The 20,222-nt window shown below is 41.2% G+C and overlaps 1 protein-coding gene across 4 annotated transcripts in view; it reads left to right on the top strand.

The window, feature by feature from the left end:
- PGM2L1 (phosphoglucomutase 2 like 1) overlaps positions 1–20,222 on the top strand; it is a 77,662-nt gene that overhangs the window by 37,586 nt on the left and 19,854 nt on the right. For all 4 annotated transcript variants that reach the window (XM_073334025.2, XM_073334005.2, XM_073334015.2 and 1 more), the window contains 7 exons: positions 7,857–7,963; positions 12,783–12,867; positions 14,818–14,901; positions 18,153–18,346; positions 18,730–18,919; positions 19,099–19,196; positions 19,914–20,094. In XM_073334025.2, the coding sequence (XP_073190126.1) occupies positions 7,857–7,963; positions 12,783–12,867; positions 14,818–14,901; positions 18,153–18,346; positions 18,730–18,919; positions 19,099–19,196; positions 19,914–20,094 (939 nt within the window). The remainder of the gene's footprint in view (positions 1–7,856; positions 7,964–12,782; positions 12,868–14,817; positions 14,902–18,152; positions 18,347–18,729; positions 18,920–19,098; positions 19,197–19,913; positions 20,095–20,222) is intronic.

Here is a 20,222-nt window from a genome sequence, read left to right as displayed (position 1 = left end):
TAGCTCACCTTACTGGATCACTCTCGTTACAGTGTGTATCGTAACACCCATTGTTTCATGTTCTCTATGTATATAAATCTCCCCACTGTATTTTCCACTGAATGCATCCGATGAAGTGAGCTGTAGCTCACGAAACCTTATGCTCCAATAAATTTGTTAGTCTCTAAGGTGCCACAAGTACTTCTTTTCTTTTTAAAACTGTTACTTGCTTGGAAGCTGAGATTCTCACAATCCCATGACTCCAGGAGCTGGGGCTTTAAGAAAACCCAGAACATAGAGGCTCATGATAAAATCACAAGAGTTGGCAGCACTGAAATAGATTAATGCAATTGTCCCTTAACCGAAGCAATTTAAAAAATGAAACCACCTTTGTGAGAGAACATGGATATTCCACCTAAATTCACACTGCAGTCAAGAGGATGAGAAAGATAAAAGCTGTGTGAACAGAACATACTGAGCATCAGATAAGCGTGTTAACTAGCCAGTCAGAAATCCTGTGCCTGAAATTTGTGCTGGCTTGAACTATCCTGAGCTTGTTAGTATCTGTGCTGTGCCAGTTTCTGCATGGGGGAGGGAGGGAAGCTGATATACAGAACCCTGAACATATCAGGGTTTTTGAAAAGTTCAAGGGAAATCTCAGTCCAAAGACTGCAGAGGCAAGAATCTCAGGATTTGTAAGTGTGAAATGGAAATTATACATCGTTGTATCATTTATGCAAAGATGGGCAAAATTTTACCTCTCAGTTTGACTAAAATAAATGTTAGATTTTGTCTCTGCATTAGTCTTCCAATCTGTTGGGGCCTGTACGAGCTATTTTAATATAATGTAAGCAATAATACATGGTGCTGCTGACCTGCCTATGCGATCTAGCTTGGGTGGATGGAGTCAGGGTTAAATAAGCTTTGCTCATTTCTCTTTGACATTTTCCAGTGGTTCATGATCACCCCATTCACAGCTAAGTGAAAATCCTTTACAGAAGTCGAATGGGGCTCAATCTTGACATTGCTTCTATTCAGCATTTTGTGAAGCTTCAGAGGGTGACTATGAGATGCCATGGCCTATGATTCCATCAGTATGCAGAAAGAACATAACTTTCTTCTTAGGGTATGTGTTTGTGTGAATCCCACTCTAGGTGCACCTGCACATTATGTGCACAGGATTGGGATCTGTGAATAGCAGTGTCAATTGGGCCATGCTTGGCAGTGAATGTTACTTAAAGGGCAAAGCAGCTGCATCCATTCCTCTCTTCTCTTACCACCTGTGTCAGCCCAAAACCCCTTGGCAGAACTACTCTGATAAATTGGGATTAATTCCCTTCACATAGCCCCCCCCTTTGATTTGAGTTACCAAAAACCCACAAAAGATTTAAATTTAAAACTTTTCCTCAGCTCTTTGCATCCTTGTCTGGGCCTAAAATGGTAGATTCAAAATCCTTTGGTTTCAAACAGTGTCTGTTCTGCCAAGGAGTCATTCCTGTTACAGACTGCCACAGCAACTGTCTCTCTTGGTGAGATCCATGTGCCAGATTGTCCTGGTTGAAAAGGAATTGGGTTATACCGAGTAGCAAAGTCCAGGGACACTCAGCTTAAGCTATGCTTTCTCAAACAATCAGTAAGGGAATTCAGACACAATCAAGGATCAACCTCCAAATGGATCTAATCTCTTCTATGTCCCAGTCTACTGGTGCCCCTGATAGGGGACCTCTGAAGACAACCTTGGTACCAACAGCCACTTGGGCATAGAGGACTAGTACTATCACCTCACTGAGGCAAGGGAAATTCTGAACATTGGGATAGATATGGCTCCTTGCACTGACCCCCCCCTTCTTCCCACAAGAAGTTCAAACCCTTTCTCTCCTCCCAGAAACAGAGCACTAATCCCGCTTGTTCAGTAGGGGCAGATGATGCTGGCTCTGTCTCCAGCTCCCCATTGAAGAGGCACAAGTCACTTGGTGCCTACACCTGACAATACTGTTGGCAATCAGCCATTGGCACCTGCATAGACACTATACTGTCACCAATACAGACAATGGATACATTAATGGTACTGGCCAATTCAATGTTAGAGGAAGATATGTCATGTCTCTGACATCACCCTCAGCACCGATGACACTACACTTGGCTCTCCAGCATTAGGGTACAGAAGTCACCTCAAAGATTGGCACCACCTCTGGAGGAGACTTATCGCTCATATCCATCACCAGGGACATACCTTCTCTCTGCTGTCTAGTAGGGAGTCTTCTCGGAAGGTCTCTGTCTAAACACAGGGACACATACTGCAGAGCCTTGACTCATCTGTCTTAGCCATGGTAATGGTCTGGTCAGCCTTACCAGACAGAACCAGCTTTATCGCTACAATGCTCCACCTTAGCAATAGGCATATACTGGGGATCTAAATCTAGAGCAGCCAGGAGCCAATCTCCCTCCTACCACTTAAGCAAATATAGGTCACATTCCTCTTCTGCTGGAGGAACAGGCAGGTCTAAAGCATCCTGAGCAACACCCTCCTTAATCTTCTCTCAGAGACACGTCACTGTCCTCTCCTGACAAGTTTCTTCAACTCCTGGACTGATTTCTGATGACTTTAGAGCATTCCATGAAGCTGCTACTCTCATGTTGCAGAGACACTCAAAATAGAGACCTAGTAATTGAAGCAAAAGCTTGTGAGCTTTGAAACACTCCTTGAAGAATCGCACTGTGAATTAATGAAGGCATCTTAGAACCAACCTAGACCCTTGTGGCAGATATCAGCAACTTTACCACCAACAGCTAGAGGCAGAAATGAAGTATCAAATGGCTGGAGCATCTTTGCATCTGTCCAACACTGGATTCTTTAGAGGTCTCTGCAGTCCAGGACAAGACCAGTGTGCAAACACACAAGTAAATTAGCTGCCATTGAAAGAGAGGCTTATTTGTCAGCAACACTCAGTTTGCTCATCGCAGTTATCAAGCCTTATTTACAAAATACCCTATCCTAAATGAGATAATTGTACCCCCTTCTTGGCTGAACTTCAGGAATCCAGAGTTAAAAGCCATCATTGCTGAAGGCCAGCTTGTGGCAAAAGCATCTTTACAGGCAGCCATAGATCCCTGGCCATGGTGGAGACTATGTGCAGAGAGTCATGATTACAGGCCTCTGGAATCCCTTGGGAGCTGCAAAACAAAGTTAAGGACTTACTTAAGGGTACAGACCCTTATGTATCGCACATACAGATGATGCAGTTACATTCCCTAAAAGGCACCTGGGCTATGCTTTGCTCATTGGGTCTCTACATCTCTACCCCAAATTGCAAGCTTTAAATACCAAGGGAAATCCATACAGAAGACACCTGCATACCCTCAACAATGGTTTTCTGCATACCCACCTGGAAAGAGGTAGAGCTTTTCTTGGAGGAGACCATCTTTCTCGGTCTCTGGTTAACTTTCATCTGCTTTTCAGACCGTAGGTTTGATACCCATCAGACAAGCAATCCACAAATGCTACCTTTTGGATGCTGGCTTGCTTTCTTCCATCAGGCTTGGTCTGCAGTAAAAGAAGTGCTGAAAGTTGTCTCATAAGGCTATTCCATCCAGTTTGTCCTTGCCTCCTACCCATCTCTCTTCAGAGATCCTTCTGATGAAAATAAACTAAAAGTGGCTTCTCTGGTGCCTCTAGGAGAGCTACCTTTTTGGAATTTAGTGGAATTTTTTTGTTCTTGATATCTCCTTATTCCAAAGAAGAAAGGGGGGCCTTGTCCGATCCGGTTTTGAGATTCAGAATGGTAATGTTTGCCGCCATATGTTCTCTTCATGCTCAAGATTGGTTTGTGGCTCTCTGCCTTCACAGCACTCAATTTCATATCTCAATCCATCCAACCTACGGTGGATGATCTAGAATTCACAGTAGGGCCCAGTCATTACCAATATGAAGTGCTGTTATTTGGTCTCTCCACAGCAAAAATATTTTATAAAATGCCTAATTGTTGTGGCAACACATCTAAGGAGATACGGCATTCACATTTTCCATATCTGGATGATTGGCTGAATTCAGACAGCTGAGCCGCATGGTAAACTATGAAAAATCTGCCTACCTATCAGAGCTTTTAGAAACAGTAATCTATTCAAAATCAGCAAAAATATATTTTCCCAAGTACAGATTTTGCTCTATCCAGGTGGTTGACATCACAGAAAAAACCTGCGACAAACTTGCACATATGTGACATTACTAATCAGACTTCACCTACATGCATTAAAGGCTGGCTAAGGTCAATGTATCACACTGCAAAACATCAAATAAGCATGCCAGTTCTACTCCGAGCTCCCAGTCTGTCAGTACCAAACAGGTGGTCAGACCAGCTTGTTACCCTTCTCCACACTACTGCCTACAAAGACATTGATCACAGATGCATCAGGAACAGGGTGCAGTGCATACCTGGACCCACCTCCATATACAAGGACCTTGGTCCCAAAGGGGCATGAGGCTACGCATAAAATCTTGTCATGATCTACCCCTTTCTGGGCACACCCCATATTTATCAGGGTCTCTGGATCACTAGTGCAGCCTTTTTACCTTCCTAGTTGTCTTAGCCTAATATTTATAGGCACGTATCCTGTCTTGGCTACTTTTCCTAATTCTGTTTTCGAGGGCCCTGCAGCTCCCTTCCAAAACCCACCAACTGACTACACTTCCAACTGCTTGGTTTGATAAACAGTAAATTTATTTAACCCGAATAGACATAACACAAACAAAACAATGGTCAGTAACCTTTCTAGTTCTTACACTGAAAGGGATATACTAAGCATTTGAGAACCTAGTGGAGATTTCTCTCCTCACAGAAGCTACCCAAAGAATCTTCTCTCCCTCTCTCCAGGAGTCAACTGCTAATCCTCCAAATTAACCCCCCCCCCCCCCGCCAACAAATTGCAAGCTGTCATGACTGACCCTTTCCACAATATTCCGTAAAGATAAGGTGGTTGTTGAGACCTCATCCCAAATTTATTCCTGAACTTGTCACACTTATTTGAACCAATCTACTTGTCTTTATTCCAAAACCCCATTCCTCTCCAGTGGAGTAAAATTTCCCCTGCTTTAGATGTTTTTCGGACTGTGATAGGATGGAGCCCTTCAGACACTTCCAGTCTTTTTTTTTTTTTTTTTGCCGGGGGGGGGGGCGGCGGGGGGTTTGCCATTTCTCATGCTTCTAAGGGACGTGTAGTTTCCCAGATAATAACTGAACCTAAATGGATTACAGTGCATTTCAGGCTGCTATCACATGGCTGGTATCAAAGCTTATTCCACAAGAGGGCAGACTGCCTCTCCTGTGTGCTTTAGAAACAGCCACATAGCTGAATTTTGTAAGGCAGTTAGTGGCAAGCAGGACTCCTCAATCCTATCTTCCAGATGGGACTCTGCTTATCGGTCATTTAGAATTGGAGATGTATCTTAGCTGACATCTGGAAGAACCACAGTTACTATAAGAAAAGGAGTACTTGTGGCACTTTAGAGACTAACCAATTTATTTGAGCATAAGCTTTCGTGAGCTACAGCTCACTTCATCGGATGCATACTGTGGAAAGTGTAGAAGATCTTTTTATATACACACAAAGCATGAAAAAATACCTCCTCCCACCCCACTTTCCTGCTGGTAATAGCTTATCTAAAGTGACCACTCTCCTTACAATGTGTATGATAATCAAGGTGGGCCATTTCCAGCACAAATCCAGGGTTTGACAAAAACGTCTGGGGGGGGGGGAGGTAGGAAAAAACAAGGGGAAATAGGTTACCTTGCATAATGACTTAGCCACTCCCAGTCTCTATTCAAGCCTAAGTTAATTGTATCCAATTTGCAAATGAATTCCAATTCAACAGTTTCTCGCTGGAGTCTGGATTTGACGTTTTTTTGCTGTAATATCACAAATTTCATGCCTGTAATCGCGTGACCTATCAGAGGCTCGTTCACCTGCACATCCACCAATGTGATCTATGCCATCATGTGCCAGCAATGCCCCTCTGCCATGTACATTGGTCAAACTGGACAGTCTCTACATAAAAGAATAAATGGACACAAATCAGATGTCAAGAATTTTAACATTCATAAACCAGTCGGAGAACACTTCAATCTCTCTGGTCACGCAATTACAGGCATGCATGAAAGTTGTGATATTACAACAAAAAAACTTCAAATCCAGACTCCAGCGAGAGACTGCTGAATTGGAATTCATTTGCAAATTGGATACAATTAACTTAGGCTTGAATAGAGACTGGGAGTGGCTAAGTCATTACGCAAGGTAACCTATTTCCCCTTGTTTTTTCCTTACCCCCCCTCTCCCCTCCGACGTTCTTGTTAAACCCTGGATTTGTGCTGGAAATGGCGCACCTTGATTATCATACACATTCTGAGGAGAGTGGTCACTTCAGATAAGCTATTACCAGCAGGAGAGTGGGATGGGAGGAGGTATTTTTCCATGCTCTGTGTGTATATAAAAAGATCTTCTACACTTTCCACAGTATGCATCCGATGAAGTGAGCTGTAGCTCACGAAAGCTTATGCTCAAATAAATTGGTTAGTTACTAAGGTGCCACAAGTCCTCCTTTTCTTTTTGCGAATACAGACTAACATGGCTGTTACTCTGAAACCAGTTACTATAAGGTAAGTAACCGTTCTGTCTTCTAGTGCAGGCAGTGCCATCTCCCGTATCCTCCACTGTCTGAAGGAAACCGGAAGCTTTGAGAAGAGTAGTTGGTTCAAGCTTGATCCATTAAGATGGTGACGTTATAGGAAAACACTTCGGAATTGGCAGCTTTACATTCTCATTCTAAGAGAGGGCCACTCAGCACTGGGGATCAAAATGGTGCTTACTGGATGCATCAGTGCTCCTAGATATAGTTGCTACACACCAACAATTGCCATAAACAACTTCTAATATCTAAATAATAAATAACTTAATATTCAGACCATCGTAGACATACTTTTAATTTTAGCATTATCAGTAGTAAATATCCTATTAAAGATAAACAGGGTGAACTAAATACACTTATGGGATAACTGCTTCACCATTGGGAGTAGGTGTGTAAATCTACTTGTAATGAAAAACTGTTGTGTATGGAGTCACATTTTCTAAAGTAATGTGCAGTGTTGAAAAGATAATTTACTTTAGGTAGGAAGTGAGAACTAGTACATATTGTGTTCCGTAGATTGTGGTCTAAACACAAGCATGAGACTTAAGTGAACCACTTATATAGCAAAAAGAAAAGGAGTACTTGTGGCACCTTAGAGATTAACCAATTTATTTGAGCATAAGCTTTCGTGAGCTAAAGCTCACTTCATCGGATGTGAGCTGTAGCTCATGAAAGCTTATGCTCAAATAAATTGGTTAGTCTCTAAGTTGCCACAAGTACTCCTTTTCTTTTTGCGAATACAGACTAACACGGCTGTTACTCTGAAACTTATATAACAAAGTGTGTGTGAATTATTCAGATTTTTCTTTTATGAATTGGTTCATTATTTACAATTAATGTTGTATCCTGTGGATTAATCTCAAGTATTTGCTGCTTCAAGGATTTGTTACCTAATTTTCTGTCCATTCTGCCTGGTTATCTGTTTCTGCTCCCTGACTAGATTCTCATGGGTATTTGCAACCTTTCTCTTCCTGTGAACACTCTAGGAACAAAAATGTACTCGTACTTCAAACGCCATTAAAGCAGATTTTCTGTCTATTTGAACCAGTGTTTATCGTTTTTTATCATTTACCCAGCTCTAGTGAAACAAAAGTCCTTTTCCCCATTATTGTGGCATAATGAATTCTGAACAGAGTAATCTTTGAGCTGTATGTGCAGTATAATGGAGCTAACTCTTCATGCTTCTGTTTTACTGCAGGGAATGTACAAATACCTTGAGAGGTGTTTTTCAGACTTCAGGCAGAGAGGCTTCGTTGTTGGATATGACACGCGAGGTCAGGTGACCAGCAGCTGCAGCAGTAAGAGGTATGAGGATTGATTCCATTTGAAAGACTAGAATTTGAAGTGTGGCTTAGAATGTGTCTCTTCATATGGGGATTTTATCAGGAATTTAGTGTATTATCTATTTAAATTTCTGTAGTGCCTAAGCATCTTAGTCATGGACCGCTCATGCTAGGCACTGTACAGATGCATAACAAAGACAGTCCTTGCCCCAAAAAAGTATACCATCTAAATGCACAAGCACTCTAAAGAACAAGACAGTCCCATGATGCAGAAATCACGATATCTGTGTGGGACTTAAGTGTGAAAGCAAACTTAATGCTAAGCCCTTAGCTTGAATACATCAAAAAAGTGCACGACTGGTTATCGATGTGTCTGTATTGAGTTTTAGTGCAAAACTGTAGTCCCAACTCTGTCAAACTGCACATGTGATTTAAACTTTCATGGTGGGAAAAGGAGTAATTCCTCCTTCAATCCTATGTAACTATTGCGATACCTCTTGTAGCCTCATACACTGATTTGTCTCAGCAGTATGCAGGCATTAACACACACTCTCACAAATTAGGAGTCTTTTCTAATTTCATGCTTAAAAAAATCCAAACTTCTACAAATATAAAGGTGCTTGATGCTGCTGATTTAGCTCAGCCAGGCTGGTATACTACTTTAAAAAAATCTCTTTTAGTATCCTTGCCCGTTTTTTGGGTGTGGACCCCCCCACCCCCCTTGGGTAATATATGGTTTGAAATGCAGAGAAAGCATTCCTGTAACTTCATTAATTCTCACTTGATCATATTACTGCAACTCTTGCTTTACAGTATGTTACAGTACACTTACTATTACACTATCATGTGATTAAAAAATTAAATTCCACTTCACTGTTAAAAAAGTGAACAAAGTGAACATGGTATGGATCCTTAATTTTCACAGCCTGCTTGTTCACTTACAATGACCACCCCCCGCCCCATCACTTTTAATGATCAAAGTGCAAATAATTTTCTGGTTATAAATACCTGTGAAGTTGTCGTTTCAGAGATAAGAAACTGTCGATGAAATTGAACTAAAGTTCCCCCTAGCCCTAATGAAAAGATTATTTTAAAATAAGTTGTATGTCTGTCTGGCAGTAAAGCTAATGACCTGTGTGAATTTCAACTTATCAAGAAAACCCTTAATTAGAGCCACATGCTCTGTACTCGCCAAGGGACTGATCTTCTGCTCCACCACAGAACCTGATACCATACTAATGTGGAGAACTAGAAGAATTCTTTCACAACAAAGACTATACCACCCACAACTACCATGTTTCCGCCAATTAGTCATAAGAAAAAAGAAACATCTGGCTGGACTCCTCACAGAGAACGAAACAACACACTGGATCATTATGTTGATTGCTTCAGGAAAAAAAAAATGACTCTGAAATCATTAACATCACATCCACCACAATCTCGCCACTGCCGAGAGGACAGGTACACAGTCCATGAAATCCAACCACAAGATAGTGATCAAACCAGTAGATAAGAGGTGCTGTCATAGTTCTCAACCTCAATGACTACATCAACAAGGCCAACTAACAACTCTGACATCACCTGCCATAAAGAAATCAAAGAAGATTGCACACTACAATTCACCCAGGAGTTTAAGGATATCATCAAATCCTTCCTTCTCGAAACAACTTCAAGAGAAACTCTACAACCTCACCCTTCGTGAACCCTGCCCCCTCCAGGGACCTATTACATGCTTCCCAAGATACACAAATAAGACGGATCTGCCTGGGTTTCCTTATCTAGCTACAATGCTCCTACTGAAGGAATATCAGGACTCTCAGAAAACATCCTCAAACAGTTCACCACACAAAGGGCCGGTTTTCTCCAGGACATGACGACTTCCACCAGAAGCTCCATAACATTAACAGCCTCCTTCAGAACACTGTCCTTGTCACCATGGATGTCACCTCCCTATCCATCAGCGTCTGTCACCCTGACTGCATTTCTGCCTGCCTCAAATATCTACAAGACTAATGAACAACTCTCAGATATCCACCTCAAACACATTGCCAAACTTATCCATTTCATCCTCACTTATAATCATTTTACATTCAACAGACACTTTGCCCAAATCATGGGTGCTGGGATGGTTCCCAAATATGCCAGCCACTTAATGGGTCACCTTAAGGAAGAATTTATGGACAAATGCACCATGAGATATATACTTGATGTGTTCATCCTCTGGACAGATGATCTAAATTTCCTCCATAACTTCACCAACCATCTGTCAAACTCTCTACAACACTCCTAAAGCACTGTCAACTTCCTGGACACCATGATCAACTTCAGCAATGGAACCCTACAGACACTATATACAAGAAACCTATGGATCACCACACTTACCTTCACAGATCTAATAACCATCCACCCACACCAAGAAATGTTCTCTACAGCCAGGTAGTTAAGTACCCCAGAATATGCTCCAAGGAGAAAGTCCAAGCCACGCCCTTAAACCACCTTCTCCAAACAAGGTATGACACTTTGTACCTCAAAGTATCACCCTGGAATCCCCATATTCACCACTGTGATATTATTATGGTATGTTTTATACAAAGTATACTTTGTGAGATATCATTTTGTAAGTCTTGATCTGCTGAACAATAACAACTATTGGGTTTTACGTATTATCATTGTGAATTTGTGAAGTATTACTATATAGGTTACTGACATATGTTGTGAGGTTGGGAACACGCACAGCCAGCCTTTGTTGTAACTAAGGAGAAGCCATCAATAGCCAGATGGCATTAATGGCTCATCAACACACAATCCAGTATCCAAAGACTTCTCGGAGAAGACATGTATGCCATGGGGGTGGACTAACCCATGTCACAGCAAAGATCATTCCACCAAGCTGGAAGAAAGTATAAAAGAGAGACAGTGACATCACTTGGCCTCTCTCTCTCTCCCCTCCCCCTCCCCAGCTCAACACCTAGAAGAACGTCTGAAGGACAAAGACTTTGAAAACTGGGGAAATTTGGCTCCAGGCTGGAAGGTAGTCCCAGCCTGGGTATTGAGGAACTGTAACCTGCTTGTACCATCTGTCAGGGTGAGAAAAGCTGTTTGCCTCAACACTTGCTTAGACTAAAAGTTGAGGGTTTAGGAAGCATGTTTATTTTTTATTTTCTTGAGGTAACTATTTCTGATCTTTATGTCTACTGCTTATAATCACTTAAAAATCTATCTTTCTGTAGTTAGCAAACTTATTTTAATGTTTTATTCTTACCAGTGAGTTTGTCTAAAGTGCTTAGGAAATCTCCTCAGGTTACAAAGGTGCATGTCCACTTCCCTATGAAGAAGTGGCTGGCTAATTGCAAGGCAGTATGGTTCTGGAGTGTAGGACTGGAGCTGGGAGGAATTGGCTGGCGCCTCTCTATTGGTTCATTAGTGGCTGTGAGATCATTCATGTATCCCTGTAGTTGGGTGTGTCCCTGCCTGTGGATGTCTCTGTAAGTGCAGTGCCTTTCAGAAGTTTGTAGCTTGACATCAGCATCACAATGTGAGGGGCATCCCAGCTTGGTGGGTTTGGAGGACATCAGTGGTCCTGCAGTCCAGGTTGCGCCCCGGGACACTGTCACACAAGGACACTCCACAGAGAAGTAGATAGCATCATAGAAAGGCCACCCAAATAGTCTATGGGAACTTACTTGGATATGGGAAAAACCCTCAGACCACATCCCTCTGTCTGAGTTGTCACCTACCACCTCACACAGGAACACATCCAGGTGTCGTCAAAAAGTTGCAGCCCATACTTGATGATGACCACATCGTGAAAGAAATCTTTCTCAAACCACCTTTTGTGTCCTTCAATCAACCCCCCCAACCTTGCTAAGCTCATCAGAAGCAAGCTCTCCACAGACCGAGACACGTCATCTCAGTGGCATTAGACACTGACAGAACAGATGCAAAACCTGTAGACAGATCTCCATCCCTACAACAATCAATTCTGCTCTGCCGCCACCCTCCTCCCCCTCCCAACACACCTTTCAAGATCCATGAGTCCTTCACAACATGGTATATCTCATCCAGTGCACTAAGTGCCCCAATAGCAACTATGTGGGTGAAACCAGACAAGTACTTTTTCAAATGAACTCTCACTGAAAAATGTTAAGACAAAAACACCATATCACCTGTGGGTGAAGAACTGTCACAAAATGAACACTCTATATCTGACCTATCAGTCCTCATCCTCAAAGTAAACCTTCACAACACCTTCAAAATTTAAGCCTGGGAGCTTAAATTCATAACTTTGCTAGACAAGAATAATCATGGACTGAATAAAGGCACTGGATGAATGGTTTATTACTACAATGTGTAACCTACTAACCCTCTTTTGTCTTTTTTTTTTTTTTGAGGTGTTAACTGCCCACTTCACCCTAACTCTTTTATAATCTGTTCTGCCTTGTGTTTAGCTGTGACAGTACCTTTTCCAGATCTGAAGAAGAGCTCTGTATAAGCTCAAAAGCTGGTCTCTTTCACCAACAGAAGTTGGTCCAATAAAAGATATATTACTCCACCTGCCTTGTCTCTCTAGCAGCTCCTTACAGACTCACTGTCATTCAAGCTTTTTAAGAACAGGTTAGACAAAGCACCTCTCAGGGTTGGCTAGATATACTTGGTCCTGCCCCAGTGCAGGGGGCTGGACTAGATGACCTTTCAAGGTCCCTTCCAGCCCTACACTTCTGTGATTCTATAATAAGAACATCTTGAGAGAAGGCAGAAAAAGAACTTGTTCTTTGGATTGGGGCTTTTAGAGCAGTATTGCAGATAATAGGATTCACTGCATGTTTTTTCTTGTTCAATAGACTTGCAAAGCTTACTGCAGCAGTCCTGCTTGCGAAAGGCGTACCTGTGTACTTGTTTTCAAAATACGTTCCTACGCCCTTTGTGGTAAGTCTTTTACACTTTATTCTATTACAACTAATGTTTTTAGCATTTCATCAAGGCTGTCATCTTAATTTTAGCTAAATATTTTTCTTGTCAGAAGGCCAGAACGTAAATGGAAGAATAGACTAGAGGTGGAACATTTGACTCCTTAGGAAGACTTAAGAAATCATAGGGCTGAATTCGGTTTTGTTACGCTAGTATTAAATCCATAGTAACTCCATTGCTTTAAGCATAGTAACTGCAGTGAGAAATGTATAACTTAGCAAAACTTGGCCCATAATTTAAGATGGAAAACCGATCCCTTGTAATTTTATTATTCAAATTATTAAACACGTAAGTAGTTCTGTTGAGTTCAGTGGGTCTACTTGTGTTTGAGCATTCGCAGGATTGGGACCTCTAGACTCTTCCCAGGGGTAGGTAGAGGAAATGAAGGATTGTTCTCTGTAGTGTATATTTAATTTTAAACTTCTAAATATCTCCAGCACTGGGGCTTCCACTTGGATCAGCATTTGCAATATGCCAGTTGTTTTAGTGAGTTGGCCCCAGTTGTGGGTATGACTGGTACTATGGGAAGAAATAATTTCATTAGGTTTCTCAGTTTCCTGAATTTTGCTAGTGTGTTTTTTATGAACTCCATTCCTAGTATATTGAAATTAGGTTGCTTGTGGTTGCTACCACCTGTGTATCTATAACCTTGGTATTCTCAATTTATTCAGTGGTTCTCAAGCTTTTTTTTTTCCGTGGACCACTTGAAAATTGCTGAGGGTCTCAGCGGACCACTTAGTGATTTTTCCAAATGTTGTTTGTACCATTAGCTAACTATTATAAAGCGCTTTGGATAAAAGTGCTATTAAAAAAAACTTAATAATTAAGGTTTTTTTTCTACAAGTAAATGCACACAACTCATATTTTAAAATCAGTAGTCTTACCTTTCTAATGTGATGGATATGCCCTCTCTCCCCCTCTGTGGCACCCCCAAGCTGGGGCTGGGAAGGAGGGGGGGAGGGTCTCTCCCCAATCACAGCAGCCCCTGAGCTGGAGCTGGAGAGGAGGGGGTCTCTCCCTGGCAGCCACAGCCCTGGAGCTGCGGAAAGTTGCCTCTTTCTCTGGCTGCTGCAGCCCTGCATGTCCCAAATTCCCCCCACCCCCTCTTCTCACACCACTACCCCCTCCCACCTATCACCTATTCCCCCAAGGCCACCACCTCACCTTACATGTGCGTCTTCTCCAGAGTGCAGGCATCTAATTAGTGGAGCCACACAGGCGTGGCTCCACTAATTAGGTGGGTGGCCCTTCACTCTCTCATGTGCAGCCACCCAGGTGGGTACCTTGGAGGAAACTATCCGCGGACTACCTGAATGGAGCTCGTGGACTACTGGTGTTCCGGGGACCACAGTTTAAGAACCTCTGAATTCATTCCTCCATATTGAAGAACAAAATTACTATTGATCCATGATGGATGGCTTCTCTGCCTTCTGGATTTGTGATTTTTATTTCTATAACTTTTAAAATCTATTTTCAGCTGTATTTATTAGCTTACCAAATGTTTTGGTGAAATCCTTCATGGATAGGAATGATTTTTGACTTATTGATAGTTGCGCCAGTCTTTTCTGTCCTCCTCTAATATGTGTAATCTAAAGTGGAGGCTTTTCTTCACCATAAGACATTAAAAAGTTGTGTGCCTTGGAGTACCTGCGGGAGATTATCTGTTTTGGCAGTTTATTATGGGAATGTTAATTTAGCAGAGTAACTCTGATCATGCTTTCTCTCACACAACCCATCGCTTATCACAAGAGACACAGTGTGCTGGTTGTCCAACTGTTCAAATGATATCTTTGAAATCAGCCTGTGAAATTTTAAGAACCTATAATACTTACCCCTTAACTGACTTTATACCTTTATGTATTTATGTCAGCTCAGAAATAGTGAACTTAAATTGCTTTTGTCTTTCAGCCCTATGCTGTTCAGCAACTCAAAGCTACAGCTGGTGTGATGATCACAGCATCACATAACCGTAAGGAGGACAATGGATACAAGGTAAGCCCTGTGCTCTTATTTTTGCAAATTTGTGACAGAAGTTGATTTACCAAGTATACAGTGTATGTCACCTAGATCAAGGGATCTCCCAACACATTTTTTGATGGCCTCAGAGTGTGGCCAACTCTTGCTGGTGGCCATGCTGACAATTTTTCCTAAAATACTTAATTAACTTTAGAAAAAACAAATAAATATGTACATATCCAAATTATTGTAATTTATTCATGTAGGGTTTTTTCAGACTCAGTAGTAAAAATAATTTACAGTTGTCTCTGTTCTTTATTGGATCTAAACAAAATAGAAACACATAGAAAGTGCTTTGGATGTTCTTGTCTTTTTGTTGTTTCTTTTGCTTTTTAGGTTGCGCTTTTTTTAATTCTAAAACTTGCTAGCTGGTAAGTCTTCTGCTGTGAAAAGTGATCTTTGTATGTTTAATATCACTTTTCACAGCAGACTTACTCAGCTCCAGCAAGCCCTGGGACAAATTAAGCCCTGGATGGGGAGGGAGGCAGCGGGGCCCAGGAACGATGATGGGCGTGGTGAGCCTGGGGCCAGAGCCTGGAACCAGAGCCTGCCAGCGCGTGGAGAGAGCCTGGAGCCCCTGGACGAAGCCTGCCTCCCCTACCCCCAGGAAAGTGTGGAATTCACCAGCTGCCTGCACCTCCAGCATTTGTGTCTCTGGAGGGGGACAGGGCCCAACCCGCTGCTGGTGGCCCTGGGACTGGGGCCACTGCTCTGTGCCACACTCAGCCCAGGAGGCTGTGGCCGCAAGAAAAGGCCCTGGTGACTGCATTTGAGAAACACTAAGATGCTACAACAACTGGCACTTTGTAAACATCTAATATATGAGACGACTTCTGGAGTTTTTCTGTCTATACCCATTAGAAGGAAAAATAGTTTCACATAATTGCTCTATTTTATTGGCTTCTGAATTATACCCCCAGTTTTCTGAGAACAGAAGCAAGGAAGTTTCCACTTCAAGTCCACTATAGGTCTTGAATACAGATGAGGGGAAAGTTTGCAACTCTGTTCCTCTGCCATTCATTACACATAGATGACGCAAGCATCTGAAGTAAAGTACTTTCCCTCCCCAAGCTGATAGTCTGAAAATGAGGTTAGAACTGAGCCCAACCTTTCTAGAGAATTTTGTCTAGAACGTAGTCTAAAAAAAGATCAGTACTGGGAGGACTTACTTAAAATACCTTGTATACTGGAGTTACTTTTGAGATTCTGTTCTGTTTAATTGGTGGCTCCATTTGTCACTTCCATCTTTGATTAATTTGGAGCACTGTATTCAGCCACAATATTACATATTGCTCGAACAATGCATGCTGTATTTCCTCTTTTTGTAATTCTTTGTGGAAGCCTGTCCAACGTGTCAGGGTTTGAACTTGACTGTACATTTAAAAATATGCATTTAACCTTTGAAAACTTAATACACAAGATAATGAGCAGGGGTTACATGGAGCAATTCAAAATAAGAGTTGAAGTCAGCATTTGGGGTGTTGGCCTCAGTGCTGCTGTCCATATGAAGTACTTGATTTGCCTTTTTTCCAAAAGAAGTAGACCTGCATTGTATTTATCATCACCCAGGCTCCTTATCCTTGGGTTTCCCAGTTGCTTTGTTTTTTAAGCTCCCACTGCATTCACATGTGTGGTACAAAGAGCAGCTACTTGTGTCAGTAATTTTTGAGGATTTGACTTGGTTGGATGACAGTGTGACCCTTCAACTGGATTCAGTTATGGAACAAAGCATCACATCTTGGACGTTGCTTGTCTATCTTGATCTCATTCATTTCTAATCTAAAAATGTGGCCCTGGGTGGGAGTGGTGCTTTTTTAAAGGAAGTAGGATTTTATAAAAGTGGTGGTTGATTTTCTTCATATAGGACTTCGAGGTTAATATTTTAAATAGGGCTGTCAATTAATCGCAGTTAACTCACGTAATTAACTCAAAAATTAATCACAATTAAAAAAAATGAATTGCGATTAATCACAGTTTTAATCGCACTGTTAAACAATAGAATACCAATTGAAATTTATTAAATATTTTATGTTCTTCTACATTTTCATATATATTGTATTCTGTATTGTAACTGAAATCCAAGTGTATATTATTTTTGATTACAAACATTTGCTCTGTAAAAATGATAAACAAAAGAAATAGTAATTTTCAATTCACCTCTTACAAGTACTGTAGTACAATCTCCTTGTCTTGAAAGAGCAGCTTACAAATATAGATTTTTTTTTGTTACATAACTGTACTCAAAAACAAAACAGTGTAAAACTTCAGAGCCTACAAGTCCACTCAGTCCTACTTCTTGTTCAGCCAATTGCTAAGACCAACAAGCTTGTTTACATTTACAGGATATAATGCTCTTACTTACAATGTCAGCAGAAAGTGAGTATAGGCATTTGAATGGCACTTTTGTAGTCAGCATTGCAAGGTATGTATGTGCCAGATATGCTAAACACTCGCATGCCCCTTCATGCTTTGGCCACCATTCCAGAGGACGTGATTTTATGCTGATGACGCTCGTTAAAAAAATAATGCGTTAATTAAATTTGTGATTAAACTCCTTTGGAGAGAATTACATGTCCACTGCTCTGTTTTACTCACATTCTGCCATATATTTCATGTTAGAGCAGCCTCGGATGATGACCCAGCACATGTTAATTTTAAGAACACTTTCACTGCAGATTTCACTTAAGAGCAACACTCCCATGCAGAAACTACAGAACCCAAATCACCAAAAAAAGAAAATCATCCTTCTTGTTTGTCTGAGCAATTGGCTGAAGAAGTAGTAGGACTGAGTGGACTTTCAGGCTCTAAAATTTTACATTGTTTTATTTTTGAATGCAGGGGTTTCTGTACATAATTTACATTTGTAAATTCAACTTACATGGTAAAGAGATGCACTACAGTACTTTTATTAGGGTTTAACAGCATGATTAATCGTGCGATTAATCACAGTTAAGTTTTTTAATAGCTTGACAGCCCTAATTTTAAAACATAGGTACCTGATTTTAGGCATCCATAGTCTGATTTCAGTTGGGGGCCTGGGTGTTCAAGAACTCTGAAATCAGTCACCTAATTATGAATTTACGTATCTAAAATTAGATACTTGAAACCTTTGGCCTGAGTGATCCCAAAAAAGTTCTGGAGAACTAAACCAGTCTGATACTGTGCTTTGCTACAAGTTTCTTGCCCATGTAACACACAGTTCTAAGTGTCAATTTTTTTTATGCCAGGTTTATTGGGAAAATGGAGCTCAGATCACATCTCCTCATGACAAAGAGATCCTGAAATGTATAGAAGAATGTGTTGAACCATGGAATGGTTCCTGGAATGAGAATCTAGTAGACACCAGTCCTCTTACACGAGATCCTCTGGAGGAAATTTCTAAAAGCTATATGGAAGATCTGAAAAAGATCTGCTATCACAGGTGGTGTATGAGAAGAATATAACAACTCCCACACTCTAATGCAGGGTTCACTTCAGAAACTTGTCAAAGTGTAATGGTTTCTGACCAGCAATGACAAATGTAGGTCAAACCTTAAAAAATAAGGGTTGGAAAAGTACTATATGCAACCAGTCAAGCAGCAGAGATCCCAGTTTCCAGAGTGAGGAAGAATTGAGCCAGCAATCTTTATTGAATGCCTACAGTTGAAACTTTCCTTTTTCACATTTTTTTGAAGACATCTGGAGAAAGAACAACTTTATCGTAAACTTCAGTCATGTTGTCTTGGCATTTCACCATGGTTCATGATGTCACAGCATTTTGTGAAATAACCTATAATGTTAATTGAAGTCTCTTTTCTTTTTCAGGGAACTGAACACAAAGACCAACTTGAAGTTCATTCATACATCTTTCCATGGCGTTGGACATGACTATGTCCAGCTGGCTTTTAAAGCATTTGGCTTTAAGCCTCCCATTCCAGTACCTGAACAAAAAGATCCAGATCCAGATTTTTCTACCGTTAAATGTCCAAATCCTGAAGAAGGAGAATCTGTGCTGGTATTTAGTTTTTTAGTTCAGTCACTTTGTTTTTCAGTTGGGTTTCCACTTGTTTTGAAATGGTAATGCAATAAAGTCAGAGACCTGGGTGTGTGTGTGAATTTCAGCAGAGTTAATACACTTGAGGACCACAAATGAATTTGACTATTTGCATATAATGGCTAAATCGCCTTTTTCAGGAGTTGTCTCTGAGGCTTGCGGAGAAAGAAAGCGCCAGAGTGGTTGTGGCCACTGATCCTGATGCAGACAGATTGGCGGTGGCAGAACTACAAGAGAAGTAAGAAATGGGACCTTTCTTTTTAACCTTGCCTTTGAGAGAAAAGGGGAAGGGGAACTAACTACTCCATCCTCTGATGTTGATTGTCACTTAGATTTCCCAGTTTATTCCACCATCCCTAACAACGTGACATTTGATCATATTGAGATTTATTTTTAGTCTTCATTTTTTCTTACATTTTTATCTTAATGATGCATTTTAAGCAAGATTAGTTAAAACCTTTCACTAAAGATCTGTTATGAAGACTGATTGTAAGCATAGCACCTTTGATGACCATATACTTTTACTACTTTTTGACTCCTGTATACCGCGCTGAATTCTCAACAGAATTGTTAACTTTGTTCCAATAGCAGGGCCAAATCCTGGGCCACCCCTTCACTTGTGGAACTCAGTTGAAGACAAAGGGGTTGCACAGGTGTAATTGAGGGTGGAGTGTGAATTGCTGATAGGTTCTTTCTGGTTCATTTATCTTGCTTGAAGGGTTGGTAACAGGGAGACCACACTTGTAAACAGAAAATTTGGTCTGGAAACATTGAGACAAGGTAACAGAACCCTGTTAGTGTGCTGTTCGTGGCGCTACTTTTCAAGGTAGAATGACACATTCAGTTGTTCACTGTTCCAGTGGTTGCAGAATATGTTGTACAGTCTTTGACTCTTAATGCATGCTTCTGAGAAACTTGAAGGAACTGTTTGATGTTGTTTCCATCCTGTTTGCAGTGGTCGTTGGAAGGTGTTTACCGGCAACGAGCTGGCAGCTTTGTTTGGATGGTGGATGTTCAGGAGCTGGAAGGTGAACCATTCCAAAGAAGCTGATGTGAAGAACATTTACATGTTAGCAACCACAGTCTCCTCTAAAATTCTGAAGGCGATTGCACTTCAAGAAGGGTTTCACTTTGAAGTAAGGGTGGCTTGTGTGTCTTATAATCCCCAGGAGTTATATTCAGGAAGAATATAATAGCCATTGCTATCATAACTGATTGCCACAGGTTTTTGTAGTTGCCTCATTACCTACACCTCCAAAAAGTC

Source organism: Lepidochelys kempii, chromosome 1 (assembly GCF_965140285.1).
Source record: "Lepidochelys kempii isolate rLepKem1 chromosome 1, rLepKem1.hap1, whole genome shotgun sequence".
In the NCBI taxonomy this organism is placed as follows: domain Eukaryota; kingdom Metazoa; phylum Chordata; order Testudines; family Cheloniidae; genus Lepidochelys; species Lepidochelys kempii.
This window is presented reverse-complemented; position numbering and strand designations above follow the sequence as displayed.